Genomic DNA, 24,744 nt, shown 5'->3' on the forward strand with positions numbered 1-24,744 from the left:
AGTTTAGCTAATAGAGATGTTCTTGGACAGAGAAAAACCACGGTGTCAAAAGTGCAGCAATATTGCTTTGTGATTGCTCTGCATTAAAGAATAAAGAATTCTTTTCCATATACTAACTCAAAGGAAAAAAGATGACAATCTATTAAAATTTAGTTTGACCCAGGGTTTTTTTTTAAGCTTTTGTACTTCTGTGGCCAGTTTTTAGGACATTGCAGGGCAAGTGCTATTTCTGGTCACTGTAGCTTAAAGGTACGCTCATTAGGCTACCATTTGTTTAACAGTAACTTAAGGAGATACTAATCTCCTGGGATCTAAAGTAGCAAAATAAAGGGCATTCTAAGATTTTTATGATAGTCTCCTAAATTTCCATATTATGGGAATGTTAGTGCATACAAGGTCTGTCCCGAAAAGTCCAGTCACTGCTAATATAACGAGAATGGTTGCATGACATCAATGTAACCCAGAAGCCAAGGAGAGTGGACTGGAACGTGCACGCGGGTACAATGATGACTTCACTGTGAGTCAGTGGGGGCGGTAGAAGCCATTGAGTGAGCGTGTGTACTGTGTGGCTGTCACATTCAAAATGACCGAGCAGGTAAAGCAACAGATCTGCATGAAATTTTGTGTTCAGTTTGAACAGAAACCATTGGGACAATTCAAAAGGCCACAGCTATGGGCAACTGGTGATTGGCAGCTTCATCATGGCAATGTGCCTGCCCACTCATGCATTATGTCTCATGCATAGTTTTTTGGTGAAACACCGTATCACCCAGGTGACTCTGCCCCACTAGAGCCCAGATCTGGCACCCTGAGACTTCAAAACTGAAACCACCTTTGAAAGGGAAGAGATTTCAGACTGTTGATGAGATTCTGGAAAATATGATGGGGAAGCTGATGGCGACTGGGAGAACTGTGTAAGGACCGGAGGTGCCGATGTTTCTTGTATCTTCTTCAATAAATGTCTCTATTTTTCCTATTACATGGCTGGAGCCTTTCTGGACAGACCTTTATAAGTGAAGCCTTTGATCTTTAACATGTAATGTATTTCCACTGTCCAGAGCAGAGAACAAAGGTTTTCCTTATTGGGTATTAGTGAGAGAGGAAGATTTGAAGTATTTATATGCTTATTATATTGAAGTAGGAGAAATTTACATAAATTATGGGAATCTTTATCATGTCTTTAATCTATAGGGCTGTATTTAAAAAAATAAGATCTTTATTATTCCCAAATATAAATGCTAAATATTTTGCAAAGTTTGTAGGCAAACTGGTATTTCCTGTAAATGGATATGTGATGGATAGATAAAAAGACTGCTTTTGAGAAGCTAAGCTTTTACTGGAGTTGTATGAAATAAAATTGCTGCAAGTATGTGAAAAACGAAGTTTTTGTCCTCAGCTTGCTATGATTTGGCTTCATACTTATACAAGGCATTATTTTTCAAAAAAACATTTTTTATTAGTGGCATCCTGTTTTCAAATGAAATCTTACATTAAACTTCCAAATATGTAACAAGTAAAGGCAGAAGAACCCTTATCTATGAAGGTGACCCAAACAAGTGTGCAGCCTAGTTCGCTTGGCTTCCTTCTCATTCCTGTGGAAGAGCCTGACATTCTAACCCAGGGAAATGCTATCAAGGATGCTCGTTATCTGCCCCAAATAAATATGACATTACCAACCTTATGTCAATGCAAAAAACCTATGGCCTATGATGATCATGTAACATTACATACACCCAATTCTTGCTATTTGGGGTAGTTCTGTTCTACAAAGTCACCAAGAACAACTAATTAGCAGGGGTAGATTGCTGTGAGCCTCTGGTCACAACATTTTTAACAACTGGTCAAAATATAATTTTGTTTTATGTGTGCTGCTGTTTAGAGGCACCTTTTAAATACAAATGTTGATTTATTAGCACTGTAACTCATACCTGAACAAAGCTCACCTAACACACCTTTTCTCCGTGGGACACATCAGTCTTCCTGTGCTTAGGAACACTGGACGGCACTGAGCATTACCCCTGGAGGCCATTTTATACGAGGAGATCACTCCCCAAGCCCTGTGAGAGTGTGAAAACTTCGCACTGGGCACATTGGGAGAGGACACGTTTACCGTATGAGAGTGGAAACAAGAAGGCAGAGTATCACCATAAGCTGATCAAGGGAATCAAATTTTTTGTCTCTGTGCATGTGTCTGCAAATGCCCATGTAAGCGCCAAGCAAGAGTACTGATTTGAGGACTGAAAATAAATTTTAGCAAGTAGGCGAGTGTGCAAATACACAATCTGTGGGTAAGGAGGACAGACTGTAGACTGACTGCCATTTCAAAAATGTCCCAAATTAATGGTTATTATATTTAAAAATTCAAATCTAAGAATTGCTAAAGGCTTCTGCAGGCCACAGAGAAATAAATTGGGAGAAATCAAATAGGAAAACTGCTTTTGTTCCCTAGTCCTTGCGTAGTAGTGTATTAATGGGATATATAAAAAGGTTTAAAGGCAGTTTAGCTTGGTATTTTCATATATTTAAAAACGCGACAGAACAACTCTATAAACTTGCTACTAAAACTACTGACTTGAACCCCTGAAGCAGTCGAACTCTGTGATCTGTAAATTAGATCTAAAGCTGCTGAGCTGCTCTGCTTGTGGAAGTCACTCTCTGTATCACTGCTTCACTAATAAAACTCTTTCACTTTAAACCCTAAAAAATTAAAAATAAATAAAGCTGTTGAAAAATAACAGGGAAGGAAAATTTGTATTTAATTTTTCTAGTTAAAGTTTTTTGCTTTCGGTTCATTACATAGGTATAAAATATTCCACGAGGGAAGGAATATAGGTGGGTAGACTAACTCTAGTTACAAATAAAAGAATCCTAAGCTTCCAAAGTTGAAAGCCCACCTCCTACATATGATGCTTCCATCCTTTCTAGAGTATGCCCAGGTGGAGACCACTCAAAATTATTTCTCCTTGACCTTCACAAAATTTAAAAATAAACAGCAATATGCTTTTTGGGGATAGTTATATATTTTTTCCATTTACGTAAAATTCACGTAACATAAAACTCACCATTCGAAAGTGTAGAAGAAGTGGGTGGCTTTTAATACAGTTACTACATTGTGCAACCACCAGCGCTATCAAACTACAGAACATCTGCACCAACAATACGCATTGTAATACTTCAATCACTAAATGAAAATTTTCACTCTACTACTTCTATAAATCAGTCAACATTTAATATTAAGCACACAGAGAAATAACATTAAAAGTACCCTTTTAAAACTGTAAAATATAATTTTTTGGTATGTTTATTTCCAACAAGGCATACCCTTTCCACTTATAAAAATTTTTAGTTTCACCAGGCAACAGTGGCTACTGTCAAGACTGACATGTAGCTTCACGTCAGGGAGCTTTTGGGAAAAACAGTGCAAGCTAATTTTCTGAGCTTACCTCTGTCTGCTATTCTTTTCATCAGCTGGTGCTCACCCCATTTAATCAGATATTTAAGGATATCTTGTTCACTTGCCTATAATAAAAAAATGGTTTATACTTATTTTGTTGAAATTAGGCAAATGGTTAATTTCATTAATGACTTCTTCTAGGTCATAAAGTAAATACAGCACGCAACTTCCCTCCCACATCTCACTCTTTCCACTGGCTGTCTGAGATGTCTAAGTTAAAACCTGTGGTCCGTCAACAGCAAACGCACAAGCCTGTACTACATGGGTTTTGTCTAGTTACTTCACTCTTGGCTTGAACTAAATTCTTTGTCCTTATTTCCATCTTTATTTTTTCCTTTACCTTGTTCTCTTCACCTATTTTAACTTTATTTTATCTTACTACATGGTCTTTATACAGCTGCCTTGAATTCTTTTTGGGACAAGATGGAGATAAATAAAGGAAACTCAGAGTGTACGGACACAGAGGCCACCGGCAAGGACATTTGGCTCCTGCAAGGACAGCCCCCACGAGGCGCTCCACGGACTGCTGAAAGGCCTGTTGAGCGCAATCTGTGAAGTGGCATGTGTCCCTCATTTCTTTGTATTTCCTCTAAAATTTTAAAGCAAATCTAGGCTGCTCTCCAAGGTTTTTACTTTCTAAGAAAAAACGCAAAGCTTCTGAAGACAATCATCTGAGAAAACTGACAAACCCTAACTCCCATGATGCACAGGGTCTGGGTCGGGACAGTCAAAGAAGGCTAACAGACACAGACCTCAATAAACCAAACCCAAGGTGACAACATTTGTACTGCTCTCAAAGCACAGATGCTAAGTGGGTTATTTAACTCTTTGCTGCATTTCTGTCAGAGATGGAAGCAGTTTATAACTTTTCTAGTACAACTATAAAAAATAAGAAATGGATCACTGGGTTTTTGTGTCTTCATAACACTAAAACTGTCGTACAATTTTCAGCATAAAATTCATAAAACCGATGCAAAAGAAAATTAAGCCAAACATGCCTTACCTGCAAATTTTTGTAGTATTTTAAATCTGTTAGTTTTAATTACCAAATTAGATGGATATATAAATCAAGAATACAGAATTTGCTAAAACCTGCTTCTGATTAAAAGTAGTTGAAAACATTCAGTAGTACACATACACAGAGTTTTAATGAGCATTTGAGTAGATCAGAAATTATTATTCTTACTGTGTGCTGCCTAAGCGACTGTCTACAGCCTAAGTATCTAACACTCCACCAAAAAGTAAGACACTGGTACAGTGAGTTTACTATTAGTGGAAGCCAGGAAAACCACTGTTGGGATGTGCTTCTGAGCCTGCCTACTGTCTCAACCCCTCTGGCGTGGTCAGTCAGGACACAGGATGGTTCACAATGTCGAGTCATAGTAGCCGAGTGCACGAAGGGCCAGAGCTAGAAGGCTTTGGTGTACAAATGTGAAGAGGGCATTCCTAGGTGGGTAGATCTCTCTAGAGGTGAGAATAATAGCGTACAGATGGGTTTCATGGAGGACATATGAATGACAATGAATGTGAGAGGTGTATAAATGATTACCTGCAGGTAGTCAGACTGGATAGCAGTAAGCAGATGGTCTTTGCTGAGTTCATAAAAAACATCCGAAGTCATGACCTGGGAAAATTCCTCACAGAGGAAATGTAAAGCTTGTCGGTGCACCCATTTAGAGCCATATGGATGAGAGCTCCACTTGAGGATGGCAACTAAGGTATCTAATGAGATGCTCTCAGCAATGATATCCTCACAGCCTAAAAGAGAAGGCAAATACTTCGTGAGGTTAATCATAAATATTACTTACTGAACATCAGTGTGTTAGACACTACACTTAAAAGCAGCAACAGTAAAAAAGAACAAGGAGATAAATAAAATCTCATGGAAATCACCAAGGATTGGCGGGATGGGTAGTAACAATGGACTAACCTCTATAGGAACTCTGCTGTTCCACAGAGACAGATCCATAGAAAAAAGGCAGAAAATCCTTACAATTATTTAAGAAAGTACATATCTATGTGAAAGTCCCACAATCTGAGTATCTCCTACTATAGTGGAAGATACTGGAGCAAAGGGGAAAGAGTGGGTAAATGATACGATGGTGGGAATTGGCCGGAAGGAGGATACGGATGGCACTTGAACGGTGATGAAAATCCGTACCTGTACCTGCGAAGACGACAGGTGGGCTATCTTCTTTGAACTATGAGGACATCTGCTCTTTGTATCATTCTAATAAAAAAGAACGTGTACTTTGATAGTTTAATCCCTTGGAATACAGATAAAGTCTTGCAGTTTTAAGCCCATCTGGAATTAATTCTGGTAAATTAAAAAGGAATAGGTAGTTTAAGTGAAAAGGACCAGGATCCTGGAGAAAGTGGCTATGGCACTTTAAGAGCTCAAAGAAAAAAAAGAAAATTTGAGGCTACTCAGTTAATCTCCTTAGGAAAGATCATTTCAAAATATAAAGAAAAATATAAAATCTGAGTGACAAAGATTGTGGAAGAAAAAATGACTAAAGTTGAACAGAAATCCTTCATAACTAAGTTTACTAAAAAATAAAAATGGACCCAGAAAATATGGGAAGAAAAAAATGAGATGTTCATACAAACAACAACAAAAATGTGGCTAAACAGGCTGCTCTCTACTGAGCACAGGGCTTGGAAAGATCCAGCCAAACTCCAAAGACTTCCAGAGCTCAAAACTACTGTGAAACCATGACAGGTGAAAGGAGAAAGGAAATGAATCCCAGTTTCAGGTGATAGATCATTAGTCGTCAATATAAAGTCTGCAAAAAGTAATGATTCATTATTTCCTTTCCTGATATGGTACCAAATAAAGAGAATATCTTAGAGAATTGTGTAAACCAATTTCTGCAAAACATTTAACAAAATACTTCCTGCTCTCTCTAGATTGTTAGCTCCACAAAACAGGGACTGCTGTCTTCACTGTATCTCTAGCACCTCTTTGGCAGATGGTAGGTACCAAATAAAACTTTGCTGAATTTACAAATGAGATCTTTGCAGATATGATGATGAAGAGATGAAGACGATGACAGAAAAGTGGTTAACAGAACCATTCTAAGTAGTACTGATTAACTTGGCAGATGAACCGAGAGTCTCTGTTTTTGCGATGTTTATTAAGAACGTGAAAAGCATGCTTCAAAACCTCCAGATGCCCTAAAACGGGGAAACATGGTTAACAACACACTGTATAACATGATCATACTTGGCTAAAACGATGGGTCAAAATGAAGATGAAATGTAACTGGGGAAGCAGGAAAGTTCTCTAGATTAAAGAAAATCAACTGCACAGTGGATGACAGGGGAGAGCTAGCGTAACCACCACCTATGTAAAAATACTATCTGGGTATTTTATGTGAAGGAATGTACAGTGTAACACAGCTGCTATAAAGCTGAAGAAATCTCAGGCTTTTAAGATACAAGCATAGGGCCCTAATCAAAGGAAGAACATTGTACTGCTCTCCTGTGGGGTGCTGTGTTCCAGGGCCCATGTTTTAAGATGGGGAACCAACAAAACTCCAGAATCCTCAGGAGAAAATTTAAGACCTGTCATAGGAGAAAAGGTCCAAGCAAATATGATTATTTGGCTTATGTCTCTAAGGAGAGACAGAACTATCTTGAAATGTCTGATGACACTTCAGGAGGCAAAGGAGAAAGGACCAACTTCAATGTTGTTCCTAGGGCAGGTCCTGGAAACAAACATGTTAAAAGGAGGATTTTGACTCGATATTAAGAATATTTCTAATTTTAAGCTTCTAATGATTAGAATTGCTCTCCTTTCCTCCACTCAAAAAAAAAAAAAAAAAAAAAAAGGATCCTTCTAGAAAAATGTAGGAGCAAAGACTGGCTTATCACGTTAGAAATAAGTAGACAAAAAGCCCCTACAGTGGATATGGAACTCAGGTCACATGACATTTAAGCTGCTTCCACCACAAAGATAGTCATTTTAAGAAAAACGGTAACAGAGTAAACATAAGAGTAATCTAAAGATTAAAATTTAATTTAAACATTAAAATGAAATCCTTACAAAGAACACCGAGATCATCGCAATGAAATCTGCGTGTAAACAACATCCAAATGCATGAGTAAGTACTGATGAGAACTGGGAGATTTGGAAACGTTCTGAACAGTTCTTGTGATTTCATGGTGAGCCTTGAATGCCAGGCTGACAGGTCCCTCTCGGTAGCCAATGGAGGACGACTTCAGTCAAGTCTGTGGTTTTAAAGCAGGCAATGGGCTAGAGGGTGAGTATCATGAGCTGACCTGACAGAAAAGGTAATCTGCTGGATGTGTTCAGGGATGGAGCAGGGGACCTCAGAGAAAAAAAGGTTATTTAAAAGGACATACCACAATATTACTAAACTGGAATACTGACAGAGGTAAGGAAAAAAATAATGATAACACCGTATTTCTTAAACTTGAGGTTTTTACAAAGAAGATATGGTAAGAAAAAAATGGGCTTTGAAATCATACAGATTGGACTTAGGACAGAGAAATCCCACTCTGACCTCTTAGCAGCAGAGTCACTTTGGGTAAATCACTTAACTACTCTGAGCTTGAATGTTCTCATCTGTAAAACTGGGATTAGACTCCTCACTCAGGGTTGTTATGAGGTTTAATGAGACTGTACTCTTGAAATCCTTCATTTGTCCCAACATTCTGCCCCTGGCCGAGTGCTGTGAATACACAGCTCCTGTTACTGCACCCTTTCTTGGGTGCCTCCATCCGCCTCCATGCTCTTATAACTCGCATTGCGTCCTTACGACTTTCAGGCCTACAGTTCCAGCCCACAGCTCAAAACCCACTTCCAGACTCACTTTTTAAACTTCCCACTGGAGAGTTCTATACGGGTATCTGCAGACATCTTAAACTCAAAAGTCACTCATTTCCTCTGAGAATTCTATTACCCCATTTTTAATCTATTTTAAAGAAGAATATCTCATCTCCACGGTCACCAATGCCAGAAACCTAAGTACTATTATTGATTCCTTTTCCCAAAGCCCATACCCAAGATACCATCAATAGCTGATCATTCCATTTTTATTTTAAATCTGTCCCCTTCCCTGAAATTGGACCGCTATCTTCAATCACTCAAAATGGAGTAAGAACTTAAGTGCACCCGAAACTGTAAAACTCTTAGAAGAAAACTTCAGGTAAAAGCTTTTTGACATTGGTCTTGGTGATGACTTTTTAGATATGACACTAAAAAGCAAAAATCAACCAGTGGGACCACATCAAACTAAAAAAGCTTCTGTACAGAAAAAGAAACAATCAGCAAAATGAAAGGCAACTTACAGAATGGGAGAAAATATTTGCAAATCATGTATCTGTTAAGGGGTTAATATAAAAAAAAAGAAACTGATACAACTCAGTAGCAAACAATCTGATTAAAACATGGACAAAAGACTTGAAAAGACTTTTTCCAAAGGCATACAAATGGCAAACAAATACATGAAAAAGTGCTCAGCATCACTAATCATTAGGGGAATGTAAATCAAAACTACAATGAGATATAATCTCGCCTGTTAGAATGGCTATTATAAAAAAGGCAAAAGACGGTGTTGGTGAGGATGTGGAGAAAAGGGAACCCTGGTGCACTGTTAGTGAAAATATAAAATGACACAGCCACTACAAAAAACAGTATGAAGGTTCCACAAAAAATTCAAAATAAAACTACCATGTGATCTGGCAATCCCTTTACCAGGTATACACATCTGAAGGTGATGCAATCACTGTCTCAAAGGGACACCTGCACTCCCACGTTCATCGCGTCCTTCTTCACAGTAGCCAATTCATGGCAACAACGCAAGTGCCCCTCAACAGATGGATGGATACAGAAAAGTGTGTTACACAGGGTGGAGCAAAAGTAGGTTTACGGTTGTGAGTACACAAAACACAGTTTATTTTTGTATTATTATTAATTATTTTATTATTTTCCATACAAACTGTAAACCTACTTCTGTCTCACCCTGTATATACAAAATGGAGTACTACTCAGCCACAAGAAGAAACTCCTGACATTTGTGACAATGTGGATGAACCCTGACTGCATTATTTTAAGTGAAATAAGTCAGACAGAGCAAGACAAATACTGTGTGGCCTCACGAACATGAGAGATCTAAAGCACCAAACTCAGAAACAGAGCAGAAGGGTGGTCACAGGAGCCGAGGAGTGGGGGGAGGGAGACACTGGCCCAAGGCTACAAAGTCAGTTGCGAGTTGGAGGAAGTCCAGGGATCTAATGGATAGCACGGTGATTACAGTTAACACACTGTGTTGTACATTTGAGAGTTGCTATGACAGACTGCTTCAAAGCTCTCACCGTAACAACAAAACGGTAATTACGTGAGGTAAAGGATATGGTAACCTTGTGGTAAACATTTTGCGATCCATACACGCATCAAGTCAATACACTGTATACCGTAAACTTACACAATATTATGTTAATTATATCTCAATAGAGCTGGAAAAAATTTCAAGAAATCTAGATTAAATGTATTTTCACTACAAAAGAACAGTAGGCTGAGCTTTTCTGGGTTTGACTTCTCACACCCTTCTGGCTAACGTTCACAATTTGGCTGTCCCTGTTGGGGACAGAGGTGTAATACAGAAGCAGAGTCAAAGTGTAGCGCAGTTATCTACATGGAAGTATATCTTCTTAGTTTCTGCCCCTTTTAATAGTCACAATATTCCCTTGCAACAGCTAGGCGCCAGAAAGCATTACTAACATTACAGACCTATTCTAAATATCTTTCTATGCTCCTTTCAATATATTTTAAAAGATAGGTTCCGAGACATTCTCTGGACGGATGAAAACACAAGAAACTGGTATCACTGTTTGCCTCTGTGAAGGGAATCTGAGTGGCTGGGAGACAGAAAGTTGGAAGGACAGGAGACTCTTCAACGAGTTACCTTTTCTTACCTTCTGAATACTGTTTCATGTGAATGTACCTGTTCAAAAAGTGAAATTACTAAAAAACAACAACAGCAAAACCACCGGACTATGAAAGTTGTTGGGTGTTCCTTCCCTCAAGGCTCAGTATAATATTAACCACTGACCACAAAGGCCAGAAAATAGTGTAAAGGAAATGAGACTTTCTCTACTTTGAGAACATTACTCCCTGCTGATGCGGAGTGAGACCCCAATGCTTGGGTGTGACAATGTGCGCCACGTGCTCGTGCTCTTCATTCTCACAGCTTTTGCCAAACTGTGCGAGAGGGAAATGCAGACAAAGATGGGAAAGAAGCTGAAAACTTCTAGGGAATCACCTTTAACTTAGTAATAGAGGAGGAGGCCAAAGCGCGCAGACAACCATTGATAAAGATAGAAGATTTCTCTTTAAGCCATAAAAAGAAACAAACAAGACTATGTTTAAGAACCTTTAAGATTTTTAATTGAATAGACTTATGTATTTTTAATGTTTACTTTATAATGTTCCCTAACACGACATTTTTTAAAAAGATTTTATTTACTTATTTTTAGAGGGGAAGGGAGAAAGAGAGGGAGACGAACATCATTGTGTGGTTGCCTCTTGTGCGCCCCCTACTAGAGACCTGGCCCACAACCCAGGTTTGTGCTCTGATTGGGGATCGAACTGGTGACCCTTTGGTTCGCAAGCCAGCAATCAATCCACTGAGCCATACCAGCCAGGGCCCTAACACGACACTTGTAACATTTCTGTTTATGTGTTTGGGGAGGTAAGTGAGAACAGCATAATGAAAAGGAGAGGTATTCACAGGATGTCACTTCTCTGGCAAAGGCATCACAAATAAGCCTCTGCTACAGTGTAATTCGGGGGCTCTAACCAGACCTACAGGATGCCTGAACTCCTTGAAAGTGAACACAAGCTCTTATGTGCAGGCACCTTACTGGAAGAGAGATGCAAAATACACATCTAGAGTCAGACTGATCAGGCCCAATCCGTTTCCTGTAGCTGTGTGATGTGTAAAATTTTTCCCGTTTCCTCATTTGAAAATGTTTCCCAACCCTCAAAATTTACTTCATTATTTTTAGGGTCAAATAAAGTAATATACTCATAACATAGTACACTGTTTCAACTTACGGTATCAGCCACCACTATAATTATTTCCTCAGTGAGGCCCCACTGTACTGACATTCCAACCCTAAAGCAGGCCCTGGGATTTGCAAGGGATGGTCCCGGTAAAGAAGGGAGTGTAGTCCTAAGAGGGTAGAGCAAGTCAAAGACCATAAAACAACGACGACCTAAATGTACCATGCAATTTCCTCTCAAAGATCATTTATTATATTGTTAAATAAAAACAATCCTAGCACTCAGCACATGAAAAACTCAGAGGTTCACAGCTCTTTATCTAAAACAAAAAAATACCCATTTACACCTCTACCTGTTTACTACCCTGAAACGATTTTCCCACTAGTGACAAAACGTAGCTAGCATCCTTAATTCCATGATAATGTGAGAAAAATCCAAAGCTTTTGTGCGTAGAAACATGTTATGATTTTCAGAAAATAAAATCAGTGATATTTTTTGATATCTACTGGTTAGTTATCTCTTAAATATGATCGTGTGCTCCCTTAAAACAATGCATCTCACATCAAAATGTAGTTTAGGAGAGCAGTTCATACCACGGAAGACTTTAAACACGGTCTTATTGTTTCACTTTAAAAACTATCAATCTAGAATTGAAGGTGAAGTATAAGAATAACAAAGAAACTGTTAAGTACAAAATTTGGCTTACAACATTTTCTAAACTTTAGTTACAAGCTCTGATATCAGCAGGTTTAGAAAACCCATGTATTTTCTAGAAATATTTTCATGAATCAGTGTCAAAATTCTGCAATGTTCTTGAACGAAAATTTCAATTAGGAAGAACACTGACAGTGGAAATGTAAATTTAAAACTAATCCACTTTGAAATAGGCCAGCTCTATTATGGTTGAAGAGGAACAAGGTAAGAAATAGACATTTAAGCGTATGAACTATGTTTTCCACTTTCTGGCACTGTTTCCACATGCATGGGTATTTCACCTTCAAGTGACATGGCATACAAAGCATTTATTTATTAATATGAGGTATATAAGAATGTTTTAGTGGAAAGTGCCAAAACAGAGCTCAGAATCATTTAGCGTCTCAGTCTTCCTCATCCCCTTCATGGAGACACTGTGAGGTTAGCCCATGTTAATTTATAACAGAAACTGATATTCCTTTTCATCAAAATACATGAAAAAATAGTTGGAGGCAAGGAACTTTCAGGACAGCTTATATTCAGTTTTAGTGGTTCCATACACCGTAAATATACTCCGAACTATGACCCAGTCTTTAGGAGGTATTTATACAAGCAAAAGCAACACAGAATAAAGTATATAGTGTGGTGCTCTTTGTACTGGGTTGGCCAAAAGTTTGTTTTTCCAGAGGATGGCTCTAGTAGTGCTTAGTTGTCTTTAACTTTATTTGAAACAATTTTGTTAGATTGCATTGTGACAGCTGTCACACCAATGTGTATTAAAAAAAGACTTATCAAAACTGGTGAATTTTTGCGTAGCCATTTTAATGGAAGAAATGGAAGAAGTTTTCTTCCAAAGATGGAAGAAAATATGCAACAGTTTTGGCATATTATGTTTTATTTTTCAAGAAAGGTAAAAATGCAACTGAAACACAAAATATGAATTGTGCAGTGTATGGAGAAGGTGCTGTGACTGATCGAATGAGTCAAAAGTGGTTTGTGAAGTTTCGTGCTGGAGATTTCTTGCTGGACGAGGCTGCACAGTTGGGCAGACCAGTTGAAGTGATAGTGATCAAATCAAGACATCAATTGAGAACAATCAACGCTATACCACATGGGAAATAGAGGGAGACACACTCAAAATAGCCAGATCAATAATGTTACTAGTGAAAATGAAAAATGTGTCTTTTTATGGAAAAAACCACACAGACGTTTTGGCCAACCCAATACAACAGAGTAAGATATGCACGGGAAACACACACACACACACTCCTGCACATATAAAGGTTTGTAAGAAAACTCCTAACTGGTCAAAGTTAAGAGTTTGGGGAAAGAAGTGGTAGTGGGTGAAAATATACCTTAGGCTGTGTTTCTGTGTCACACCCTTTCTTCAACAATGCACATGAACTGCTTTTGAAATAAGTCATCCAAATTTAAAGTTGCTATGGGAGATGGTTTATTTATGAATGCAAAGTATATAGGAAACTTAGCTACTGAGTATAAATTCTTGTTTTGAGGTCCATCTTTTGATTACTAGAAGTCACCTTGGGAAAGTAACAACTTAAGCATTTTGTTTCCTCATCTCCGAAATGGGAAAAATGATAGCAGCTACCCTACAGGTTATTGTAAAGATTGAATGAGGTGTTCCACAGAAAGAGCTAGCCCGGTGTCTTGCACACAGCAATAGCTAAATAATATCATTACTAATCTATCTAAATTCTTAGAATACTTTATTCTAGCCTCGTCCAAAGCCAAAAGTAGACAGAATACTTTTGTTGGGTCAGAGTCCTTCTACTTTGAAAAATTTAGGAGCTAAGTACAATATCTGTTTTTAAGGCAGAAACTGAACTCTATGTATCTCAATAGTGAGTTTGAAAAGCCCAGGTATTTCCTTGCTCAGTCACTATACCCTCCCTCAATCCTATTTTCCTTATACCAAATAACCTGCTTTTTGGATTGCATAGTTTTTGTACTTCTTAGCAATGAAAGGTATAAGAATATTCAAAGAGTCAGAAAAATAAAAATAAGTTGGGGCTTTAGGCAAAGGCAGCAATTAAGCCATCTGTCAGTGTTTCTAAGAGAAAAGGACAACTGTAATTGAATCAAACTGGGACTTTAGACCAAACAGCCCGCAACCATAGGAAAGCGCTATGGATCATTTATAATGGCCCTGTTTTGCCATCTAAGGTTGAAAGTTCTCTGAAATTCTAATCACATGTATCGTTGTTTTTAAAAAATCTGAATCTGGGGTTTTTTGACTTTGGAAACCATGCTTTCAAATGATGTGTAAGGAAAAGAACTCAATTCTCATTTCTATGTACATTTTCTAAGGAGTTATCACACTCAGCTTTGAAACATTTATTAAGGCACTGACAACGGTAAGCCAGGCCTGGGTGCTGCCTGCATTGGCACGGAGAAGAAACAAGCTCACGTCGAGGAGCCCAGACAGAATGCATACAGTTAGTACGTGGCAGAACCAGGACCAGGACACAGATATGACCTCAAAGTTCGTATTTATAAAACATCATTAAATGTGCGCACTGTTATTTAGTTCTGAACTTCTCTGTACAAACTGGAAACCCAAGCTTCTCCAAGCTTCACAGGGTTATGAGGATGAAATGAAACAACGTACAAGTAAGTGTTTAGAAACACTTATTTCTAAGCTTCCACATCTTCTAACCTGTGTTACCTGTCTTATTTCCTCTCTCAACTAGTGCATTATATACTCTAAAGACAAGATCAGTTTCAGACAGGCACTTACTGTCAAGTGCCTGTCATGAAGTTTGGGCACACAGTGGGATTAAAAACACTTTAATTCTCTTCTCCCTGGTACTATACCTTGCATAGAAACACAGGCTAGCCCAAAATTTTATTATTATTTTTAATCCTCACGGGAGGGCTCCAACCGAGACACACCAGCCAGGGCTAATCTGAAATTTTAAAAATTAGCTTTTAAGGTCTTGAAAGAACTGTGTCCTTTTTTAGGCCTATTGCCATCAAAAGTTTTGATCAATTCACGCAATTAACTATTCTGTTTTACTGTGAAAGTCATATGTAAATAGTGATACATGCAAAGTACAGCGAAAAACAGGTATCTCAATAACTCAAGACGGAGTGTGATATCCTAAGTTTACAAGCCTTTCTCTATTTCCGAACATGTTGCACTGGGCAGCACCATTGGAGATGTTATCTGCTCTCTTCATGGTGACTAGAGGCCAATGTACTCCAAATAAGTGGCACTATGTTGTTCAAAGTTTTGTATTCATATCCATACTGACCTAAGTATAGCATTTCATCTTTTACTGATTATAGTGATGCCTGTCACGTTCAAATTAAATCCAATTTCTCAGACCTTGACTACAATACACAATTTGGGATGGGTGAAAATAAAATAAAACAGAACAAGTCTCCTCCTATTTCATCACTTCCCCCCAATGTGCCAGCCTTAGAATTTCAGTATCACAGAGAAAAGGTTTTGCTTATTGCTGAGAAAAGGTTTCTAATTAAATAAAAAGAAATAGAAAACATTTAATAGATTTTACTGTAGATGAACTGTACCTAGAAATAACACTTCTTGGCTATGGCTACAAAGTGCCTAATAAACATTGACATTTACAAAGTCATATAACAAGCCATAATATTAATTTACACTCACTGTCTTTTAAATTTTCAAATAAGGATGAATACACTCTACCTTTAACAGACAAGAACCTATGACAACCCTTTACAACTCTATATTTCCTTAATAAATTAAACATGACAAAAAAGTAAAAAAATGCCTAATTTAGAATAACAATTTCCAAGTTACTTTAACATTCTAAATTGTTTTATTACTGTAAATACATTTTTATTATTGAAATTTTAGATAGTTTTTTAATCTAAATTATAAATTACAAAAGGATTGACTTTGGATTAAACTCTTTTTTTGCTGGTTAACTCTTACTCGTTTTCCTTGTATTATGCTTTCCATTACCATTTGTTTCCCCGGTGCCCCCTTCCAGCCCCACAACCCCGTGCCCCCACTGTTGCCACACCGTTGTCCACATCTGTGGGTTCTTTCTCTTTATTATTTCTTTTTACTCCATTAATCTTTGGCTAGCTTCAATGAGTATTTTAAATCCAGCTGATATTCTATTTCATATCAATGGACCAAAACAGTAAAGACTTGACATAATTTTATTTGAAATTTAACTTAAAACCAAGTTTAATGGTAGAGAGCTGTACACCATTTAGACCACATCTAAACTTACTTTCATAAGTAATACTTCATATTTTATCCCCTAGATTGAGATTTAGTGTTTTCCTTTTATTTGGAACTTCTAAGGTTAAACAATAATTATATTCCTTTATTTTCTAAAAGAAGAAAAGTTACCTGTTTTTCACGGGTATTAAAGATAATTCAAAATATGTAACTGAGAGTCTACTAAGAGCAGCATACTATATTAGGTTCTCAGGATGATTCAAACATGACAAAAACTCTGAAAAATCCAGAAGTTCGCAGGAAGTAAAAAATACTTTAATTTGGAATGCCTAAAACAATACAAGGGAAGTCTAAGTTTGGTTTTTAAGGGGGGGTTAGAATTTGGACATTTAGCGATCAAAGGCAAAGATATTTCAAGACAAAGAAAAGTATGAGCAGAGGATCAGAGGTGGAATGCTTGTCATGTATATGAAAAATGGTTCAGGTTCTAAAATAAAACATGTAATTATATATTACACTTTACAACCCTAGTCATAATTTTGTATAAAAAAATTAAGTGCTAGGTTTCATTATTTGAGATGTGTAACTTGAGAGTCACTTGAACTGCCACTCTGAAACAGATTAATTCTCCATCTAAAGTGCATGTGGAACTGAAACTTACACGTACTACTCTGATCCGTTGATAATTGTCTCTAACTTAGCTCCATTATTCTCCAGGAAGCATAGTCAGGATAATTTGCTGAGGAGGAAACAATTACAGACAGAAGTAAAACAAACTGCCAGCACGAATGAACTAGACAGAAGGAAGAGTGTCAACATGGGAACAATGGAGAGGACAGTAAGATGGAGGGACCGGGTAGTGCGTGAGCTACTGAGTAGTGCGTGAGGACACTTAGTCTTTGCTATTTGTTTCAAGTCACCCATTCTTGGAATCTAACCAAGTTGCTAGGGGAAAATATTAGGTCATTGCTTTCAGTTGTTTCTGTTAGATTTTTAATTCAACATAATATAATCATATGTATTATGACTAAAAATATTGACAATGCATCACAGAGTCCATTTTGGAACTAAAATTATAAATTTCATATTCCAAAGATTGAAAACTATGCTTTTTCTTTCCTTTTTAAAATTAGTTTTCCATCACCATTTATCCCCTTATAACCTTTCACCTTCACCCCCTGACCTCCTGCAAGAAAACTACTTTTGATTAAGATGAAAAAATAAAGCCTGCAGGTTTAAGGGCACTACTGTAAAATGTCCTATGATGGAATATGCATGTGGATGTTGGTGCTATTTCTGGGCTACTTTGTTTTGAGGTCAACAGTATTTTGTGACAAGAAAACAAATTCTTACAGCAGGCCCATAGGCTGTTAAAGTTCATGGGAAAACTATAGTTCTCTTAAAGAGTGGGTTTTTACTTGAAAAATTGTAAAACTATGGTACATTCTCACATTTTCAGAGCCTTTTACTCCCTGTATGCTAAGGCCGCTGTGCGAAGTAGGCGAGCGAACATGTGATCCTTCAGTTGAGGCTCTTCTAGTCGTCTAGTTTGGAATTTTATACTCTAGTACTTTTAATACAGGTACTGCTGTCACCCAGGCTTCTAAGCTGCAACCACAGAATATAACTCTAGTTGGCTTAAACAAAAAGGAATTTGTCTGAAAGCATACTGTTAGCCCAGGGTTGCTGAGAAAGCTGGAGACCAGGCTCAGAAAACAAACAAGAACAAAGAAAGGTTGTGGAGTGAGGACGAACTACATCACAGGAGGAGCCCCATGAGTACCCGTGCTGCCCTGGGACCCTGGCCACTGCAGCTCCTGTTCTGCCCCTGGACACTGAATGCCATCACTGACGCCACTACCACTGACTTCTCTTTTTTCACTAGATGCTGCTGCCCACCCCTTGCAGAAAAAATTCTCTATAGTTCCTACTTTCAGCTCCAGCATCAAAAAGTCTTAATCCAGAGAAGTTTGAGAAAGCAAGTATCTGACGTTTTCGATTTTTAAAGTATTTTTTTTATTATGTTATTACAGTTGTCCCATTCTTTTTTTTCTTTGCTTTTCCCCCCTCCACCTGGTACCCTCATTCCCTCCAGCGTTTCCCCCCTTAGCTCATGTCCATGGGTCGCACAAATAAATTCTTTGGCTTCTCCACTTCCTATACTATTCTTAACATCCCCATCTATTCTGTACCTACCAATTATGCTTCTTATTCCCTGTACCTCTTCCCCCGTTCCCCCTTTCCCACTGATAACTCTCCACTATGATCTCCATTTCTGTGATTTTGTTCCTGTTCTAGTGGTTTACTTAAAGTTTGTTATTTTTTTTAGGTTCAGTTGCTGATAGTTGTGAGTTTGTTGTCATTTTACTGTTCATAGTTTTGATCTTCTTTTTCTTAGGTAAGTCCCTTTAACATTTCATATAGTAAGGGCTTGGTGATGATGAACTCCTCTAACTTAACCTCATCTGGGAAGCACTTTATCTGCCCTTCCATTCTAAATGATAACTTTGCCAGACAGAGTAATCTTGGATGGAGGTCCTTGCCTTTCATGACTTTGAATACTTCTTTCCAGTCCCTTCTTGCCTATAAGGTTTCTTTTGAGAAATCAGCTGACAGTCTCATGGGAATTCCACTGTAGGTAACTCTCTCCTTTTCTCTTCCTGCTTTTAAGATTCTCTCCTTATCTTTAATCTTGGGTAATTTAATTATGACATTTCTTGGTGTGTTCCTCTTTGGGTCCAACTTTTTTGGGACTCTCTGAGCTTCTTGGACTTGTATGTCTATTTCTTTTGCCAGATTGGGTGAGTTTTCCTTCATTATTTTTTCAAGTAAGTTTTCAATTTCTTGCTCTTCCTCTTCTTCTGGTACCCCTATGGTTCAGGTGTTAGAACTTTTAAAGTTGTCCCAGAGGTCCCTAAGCCTCTCATTTTTTTTGGAATTCTTGTTTTTTTCTTCATTCTTTTCTGGCTGAACATTTATTTCTTCCTTCTGCTCCAAATCATTAATCTGAGTCCCAGTTTCCTTCCCTTCGTGGTTGGTTCCCTGTATGTTTTGCTTTATTTCACTTTGCATAGCCTTCACTTCTTTGTTTTGCAGCCATACTCAATCATTTCTGTGAGCATCCTGATTACCAGTGTTTTGAACTCTGCATCTGGTAGGATAGCTGTCTCTTCATTGCTTAGTTCTTTTTCTGGAGTTTTGATCTGTTCTTTCGCTTGGGCCATATTTCTTTGTCTCAGAGTGCACCTGTTATGTTGTAAGGGGCATAGCCTTAGGTATCTATCTACCAGGGCAGGGCAACCCACTTCACTGCATTGTGGCGCTGTATGTGGGGGAGGACTCAGAGAGGGAGCAATGCTGGTTGCTTGGCTCTCACTCTGCTTGGGGCTGGAACTTGCCCTGAGACATTTTTAAAACAAATTGCAAAATGTGACAGAGAAGTGGCATTCTGCTAAGGTTGGTATCAGTCCTGGCCTTTTAGATTTTTATACTGGGACTTGAGCTTTGCCTTCTATCAAGGCCTACACAGTGAGGAATTAAAACTAAGAAGGTCCTTATGCTGGGCAACCAAAAAAGTCATATAACCAATCCAGGAACGCTCATCAATTCCAGAAAGAATGGCTTACTCAGTAAAAAGCCCTCTGCTCTCTAGCTGAGTGTTCTGAAGCAAAGTCTACCCCGAATTTTTTAACCTCCTAGCTGGACCCACATTTCCCTCCTGCAAGTGCTTAGCCCCACCCCAAATGGTTCAGCACAAGTCAGGCTCTCAGCTGAGACTCTTGAGTTGGTGCATCAAAAACAAGCCTACTGTTTTGTTTCTACCACTAGGCTACAATGGCCTCCCACCCTCATCCCTGGAAACTGGTTCTCATACTGCCGCTTTCTCTCACCTCGCTCCAATTCCTGGGACAGGGTTCAGAAGAGCTGGTATGAGTCACAACTTCATCGCTGGGAAAGGCTAGCTATTAATCTCTGGGCCCTACCATGCTCATAGGTTGTGAGGATGACCAAAGGAGAGAAAGTAAAAGCCCTTTGTAAACTAAAATTATAAAGCATGATCTCATTAGCTAATATTCATGACAGATATGATGAATACCCCAGTTCTTTGGGACTGTGGCCTATATCTAGGTCTCTCTGGTTCTTGACTGCTGATGTCGTATGTTTATTTTATTATAAAAAGTAATTTTGTCATCAAAGCAGTATGTGAATCATAATTTTAAAAGTCTTAAACCTAGTTGTAGCAAAAAGCTTTCCTTAAAGACAAAATCCCCTACCCTTTCTTTTCCACTCTCAGTCCTGCTCCCTAGAGGAAACCACTCTCAATACTTTACCTCTTTCTTCTGGTATTTACCTCTCTATAATTTTTATCACTATTCAGTGTTAACATTATGACTATGTAAATAGTGCTTATGGCTGAGCCAAGAAAATTGTTTTCTTCTATGTGTAATTTAAAATTTGTCTTGTGGAGATATTAATTTCCTCTTTTCCCACTTTGTTTTCTATACATTTATTGTTAACTCTTTGTAAAGGCAACAAAAGACCCATACAATCTCTTTCAATGTTGCTTGTCACTTAGTGGTTCAAACATTCAGGTAACTCATTTTTTCCAGAGGGAACCATTTACCCTCCTAGTCCCGTCTAGACTGGATGCCTGGTAGACCTACTGCCAGCCAGTAACTACAATTTCCCCTTCTTCTGTCCTGTGTTGGACCCTGTTTTCTGGATCCCATACTTTTTTATTCTGGGTTTACTTCATCGCATGGTGAAACACATTCCCAGAAACTCCCTGAGTGGGGGTGCAGGGAAAGTGAGTTTTTTGAGGCAAGACTGAAAAATGCCTTTATTTAGGCTTATACTCCATTGACAGTTTGGCTGGGTATAGAATTGTGTTTAAAATAATTTTCCACCAGGTTTTTGAAGGCACTATATGTCACTGTATTATAGTATTCAGTTGTTGCTATTCAAAATTTCAATACCATTCTGACTCCTATTTCTTCGTATGGAACCTAATTTTTCACTCTGTGCAGCATTTCAGAATCTTCCCTTTTCCCCTGGTGTTCCCTAGTGAGAGGGATGAAAGTTTTTAATATAGATATTCTCCTAGTTTGGCAATATTTCTTGTATTACTCTTTAGGTACATACTGTCTTTTCTTCCACTTTCTCTGGTATATGTTTCTAAAACCATTCCCTGTGAAGATGTTATACCTTCTAGATGAATACTGCAGTTTTCTTATTTGTCTCCACTGTTGTCCATCTCTTTATTACTTGTTTTACTTTCCTGATTTCTTTAATCTTACTTTTTAATCCTTCTATATTTCATTTGTGCTACCTTATTTCCAAGAACTCCTGTTTTTACTTTTATAGCATTCCATTTATGTCTCAATTTAATAAAATGTTCTTTTATAAGAAGGTATTTTTATTCTATTGAAGTTTTTTCTGCTTCCTTCATTGTGTGTTTCTTAGTTCTAGTAGCCTTTTTGCTCTGATCTGTCTCAGTTTGGAAGTTTTTCTCAAATGACCACTGAGCCTAGACGGTTTTCATATTTACAAGAGAGGCAGTAAAAAACCACTTGGAAGCTCTGTTGCACAAGCAGGCTTGCTGACTACAGCAGTCCCCCCCATCCATGTGGCACGTGTTCTGAGACCCCCAGCAGATGTCTGAAACCACATAGTACTAAACATTTTATTTATTTATTTATTTATTCATTCATTCATTCATTCTTTTTTACCCAGATGTTTCTAATGAATTGATCATTACATTTCCTAAGTTCTGAAATGGCCAAAAGACCATAGAAAGACACTGCTTTAGGCTCCTGCTTGAAACCAGCAGCTTCAGCAAACTACTGGCCTTGATTCACTAAACATTTTATATACTATGTTTTTCCTACACATAACCCTTGCGGTAAAATTTAATTAATAAATTAGGTACTGTAAGAGGTTAACAACAATAACTAATAATAATAACAATTATACTGTAATAAAAGTTACATGAATGTGGTCTCTCTCAAAATATCCTATTGTACTCTACTCACCCTTTTTGTGATGTGAGATGATACAATGCCTGTGAGCTAAGGTGAAGTGAGGTGAATGACATAGGCATCGTGACGTAGCATCGTGCCCCTATAAAAGTTACTTGAACATAAGCACCATGAAACAAGACAATCGATCTGATAACCAAGGTGACTACTAAGTGACTAATGAGCGGGTAGCATAATAGAGCAGAGGCACTGGACAAGGGAATGAATGATTCACGTCCTGGATGGGATGAAGCAGGATGGCACAAGATTTCCCCACACTACTCAGAACGGCAGTGAAATGGTGGATAAAAGGGGACTACTATATTGTTCTTTGTGGAACAACAGAAGGCTAACTGGCTTTTTCACTCGGTAACTGCTGAACATAATTTTGAAGTGGAGCTCCAAAACAGCAGTATCCGTCCGATGGGCTATCAGCATTTTTTTTTTTTTTTTAATCAGCTTTTCTAGAGCTCTAAATTATCTTGCATTAGCCTGGCTTGGACTAGGGCAGGGGAAGGCAAGGGACTGATTTCTAATTGTAGGCACTCACATAATTCCAGATTTCAACCTGGTGCCTTACCACCCCACCCCATCCCTTTGTAGCTATTTCCAGATTTGCAATCTTTCTAGTTTAATTTCTTTAGAAAACAAATCTCAGGTCTCTTGTGTTTAGTTGGGGGACAAGGGAAGGAGGGAGTGCCGAAGGGACGGGTCAGGATTTGCCCCCTGGCTGCAAGTGATACTGATGTTAAGAACAGACAAATGGACCACTAAAACAAAATTAAAGTACAAATTAGGGAGAGGAAATGGATTGTTTAACAGAGGGTACTTAGAAACGAAATCATTATATGGAGAAAAAAATCCCTTTCTAGCACCACATATAAAGGTGAATTCCAGGGTGGGAAAAAGGGTCCATCCATTCAGTAAGAAGACTTAAAACCAAATCTCTTTTTAGTTCTACACCACGCTTATCTCTGCTTTCCAGAGTACTTAGTACCCTCTATTCTTCCCTTCTTAGTAGACCCTTTAAAGGCTACAGAGTTATAGACCTCTCTTCTTTGTTAAGCCAGTAATCAGTTCTTTATCTGCTTTCCACTTCCAAAAATTTCAATACCCTTTTTTCCACTGTTATTTTCTTCTCAGGTATTTTGTCCTTAAGGGTTTATACTTCTTTTATTCCTTTTACTATAATATTTGGGCTTTGGAGGAAAAAGAAATAATCTTATGTTCCATCTGTTATGTAGGAAATCATATAAAGCTAAATCTAGGCATAAAATGCCAGGCAAGTTGAAGCCCCATTACTGTTAATTCACCTCCCTAATAGTGATTGCTTACTTGTCTCAATAAAATTCATTCTCAGTGGAGGCCAGAAATTCTCCCTTTTATCCATTTGCCAAACTACTCTTGCTGTCTGCCTCTAATGCCTTTTTTCTGATGCTCTTGAAACTATTAAGTCACTTCTCCACCTCGAAGGGCATACCTAGTCTCAAGGTCCCAGCCCCCCTTGATAGAATTTGTCTGTTTTAAAACTGGTTGTTAACTCATTAAATCATTCAAAATACTTACTGAGTGCCTACTATGTCCCAGGTATTGGGAACACAAAGATGAGAACAATACGGGCCTACCCTCAAGTTGCCCAACAGGCTAGTCTCACAGCCTTTCTTAACTGGGAGACTGTATGAATCACAGAAAATAATTTTGGTGACTATTTTCTTAATTTACTCCAAAAAGGTACATAAGTAGTATCATGCTGGATGCATGGGAGGAGAATGTGTAACACAATAGATGCCTCAGAATTTTATACAAGTTAAAACATGGTATGAAGGACTGAAATCCAGTTGCCTGGTTCCAGCACCTGAGCTCTTAAGCTTTATGGTATAAAATCCCTCTCTAAGTGACTAAATTTTCTCCTTCCCATAGGAATGAGGTAAACATTATGTTGAAGGTATGGTCTGTTATAAACCTCAGTATGAAGAGTATCATGGGTATGGAGAAAAGATAAGGGATACACCAAGTACAAAAAGCAGAAGACCAGTGAACTTAAACTCTATATATTTTAAATAAAAAAAGAAAATAGAGAGCCATATACAACCATTCCTAAAGGAACTTTGTGGTAAGTAACCAAGATTAAGGTAATGTAAGGAATGTTGTTTCATATATGTTTTTTTAATCCTCACCTAAGGACATACTCATTGATTTTAGAGAGGGGGGAAGGGAGGGAGAAAGAGAGAGAGGGAGAGAAACATCAATGCGAGAAACACTGATAGGCTGCCTCTCATATGCGCCCCAACAGGGACAGAACCCACAACCTAGGCATGTGCTCTGCTGGGGAAGTGAACTGCAACCTTTC

At 38.1% G+C, this 24,744-nt stretch overlaps 1 protein-coding gene and 1 pseudogene across 7 annotated transcripts in view; both read right to left on the reverse strand.

The window, feature by feature from the left end:
* Positions 1–24,744, reverse strand: part of BTBD7 (BTB domain containing 7) — a 61,185-nt gene that overhangs the window by 16,782 nt on the left and 19,659 nt on the right. For all 7 annotated transcript variants that reach the window (XM_024567575.4, XM_045201408.3, XM_045201403.2 and 4 more), the window contains 2 exons: positions 5,004–5,212; positions 3,444–3,519 (listed from right to left, as the gene is read on the reverse strand). In XM_024567575.4, the coding sequence (XP_024423343.2) occupies positions 3,444–3,519; positions 5,004–5,212 (285 nt within the window). The remainder of the gene's footprint in view (positions 1–3,443; positions 3,520–5,003; positions 5,213–24,744) is intronic.
* Positions 22,109–22,237, reverse strand: LOC112312100 (small nucleolar RNA SNORA2/SNORA34 family; annotated as a pseudogene).

This window comes from Desmodus rotundus, chromosome 7 (assembly GCF_022682495.2).
Source record: "Desmodus rotundus isolate HL8 chromosome 7, HLdesRot8A.1, whole genome shotgun sequence".
Lineage (NCBI taxonomy): Eukaryota > Metazoa > Chordata > Mammalia > Chiroptera > Phyllostomidae > Desmodus > Desmodus rotundus.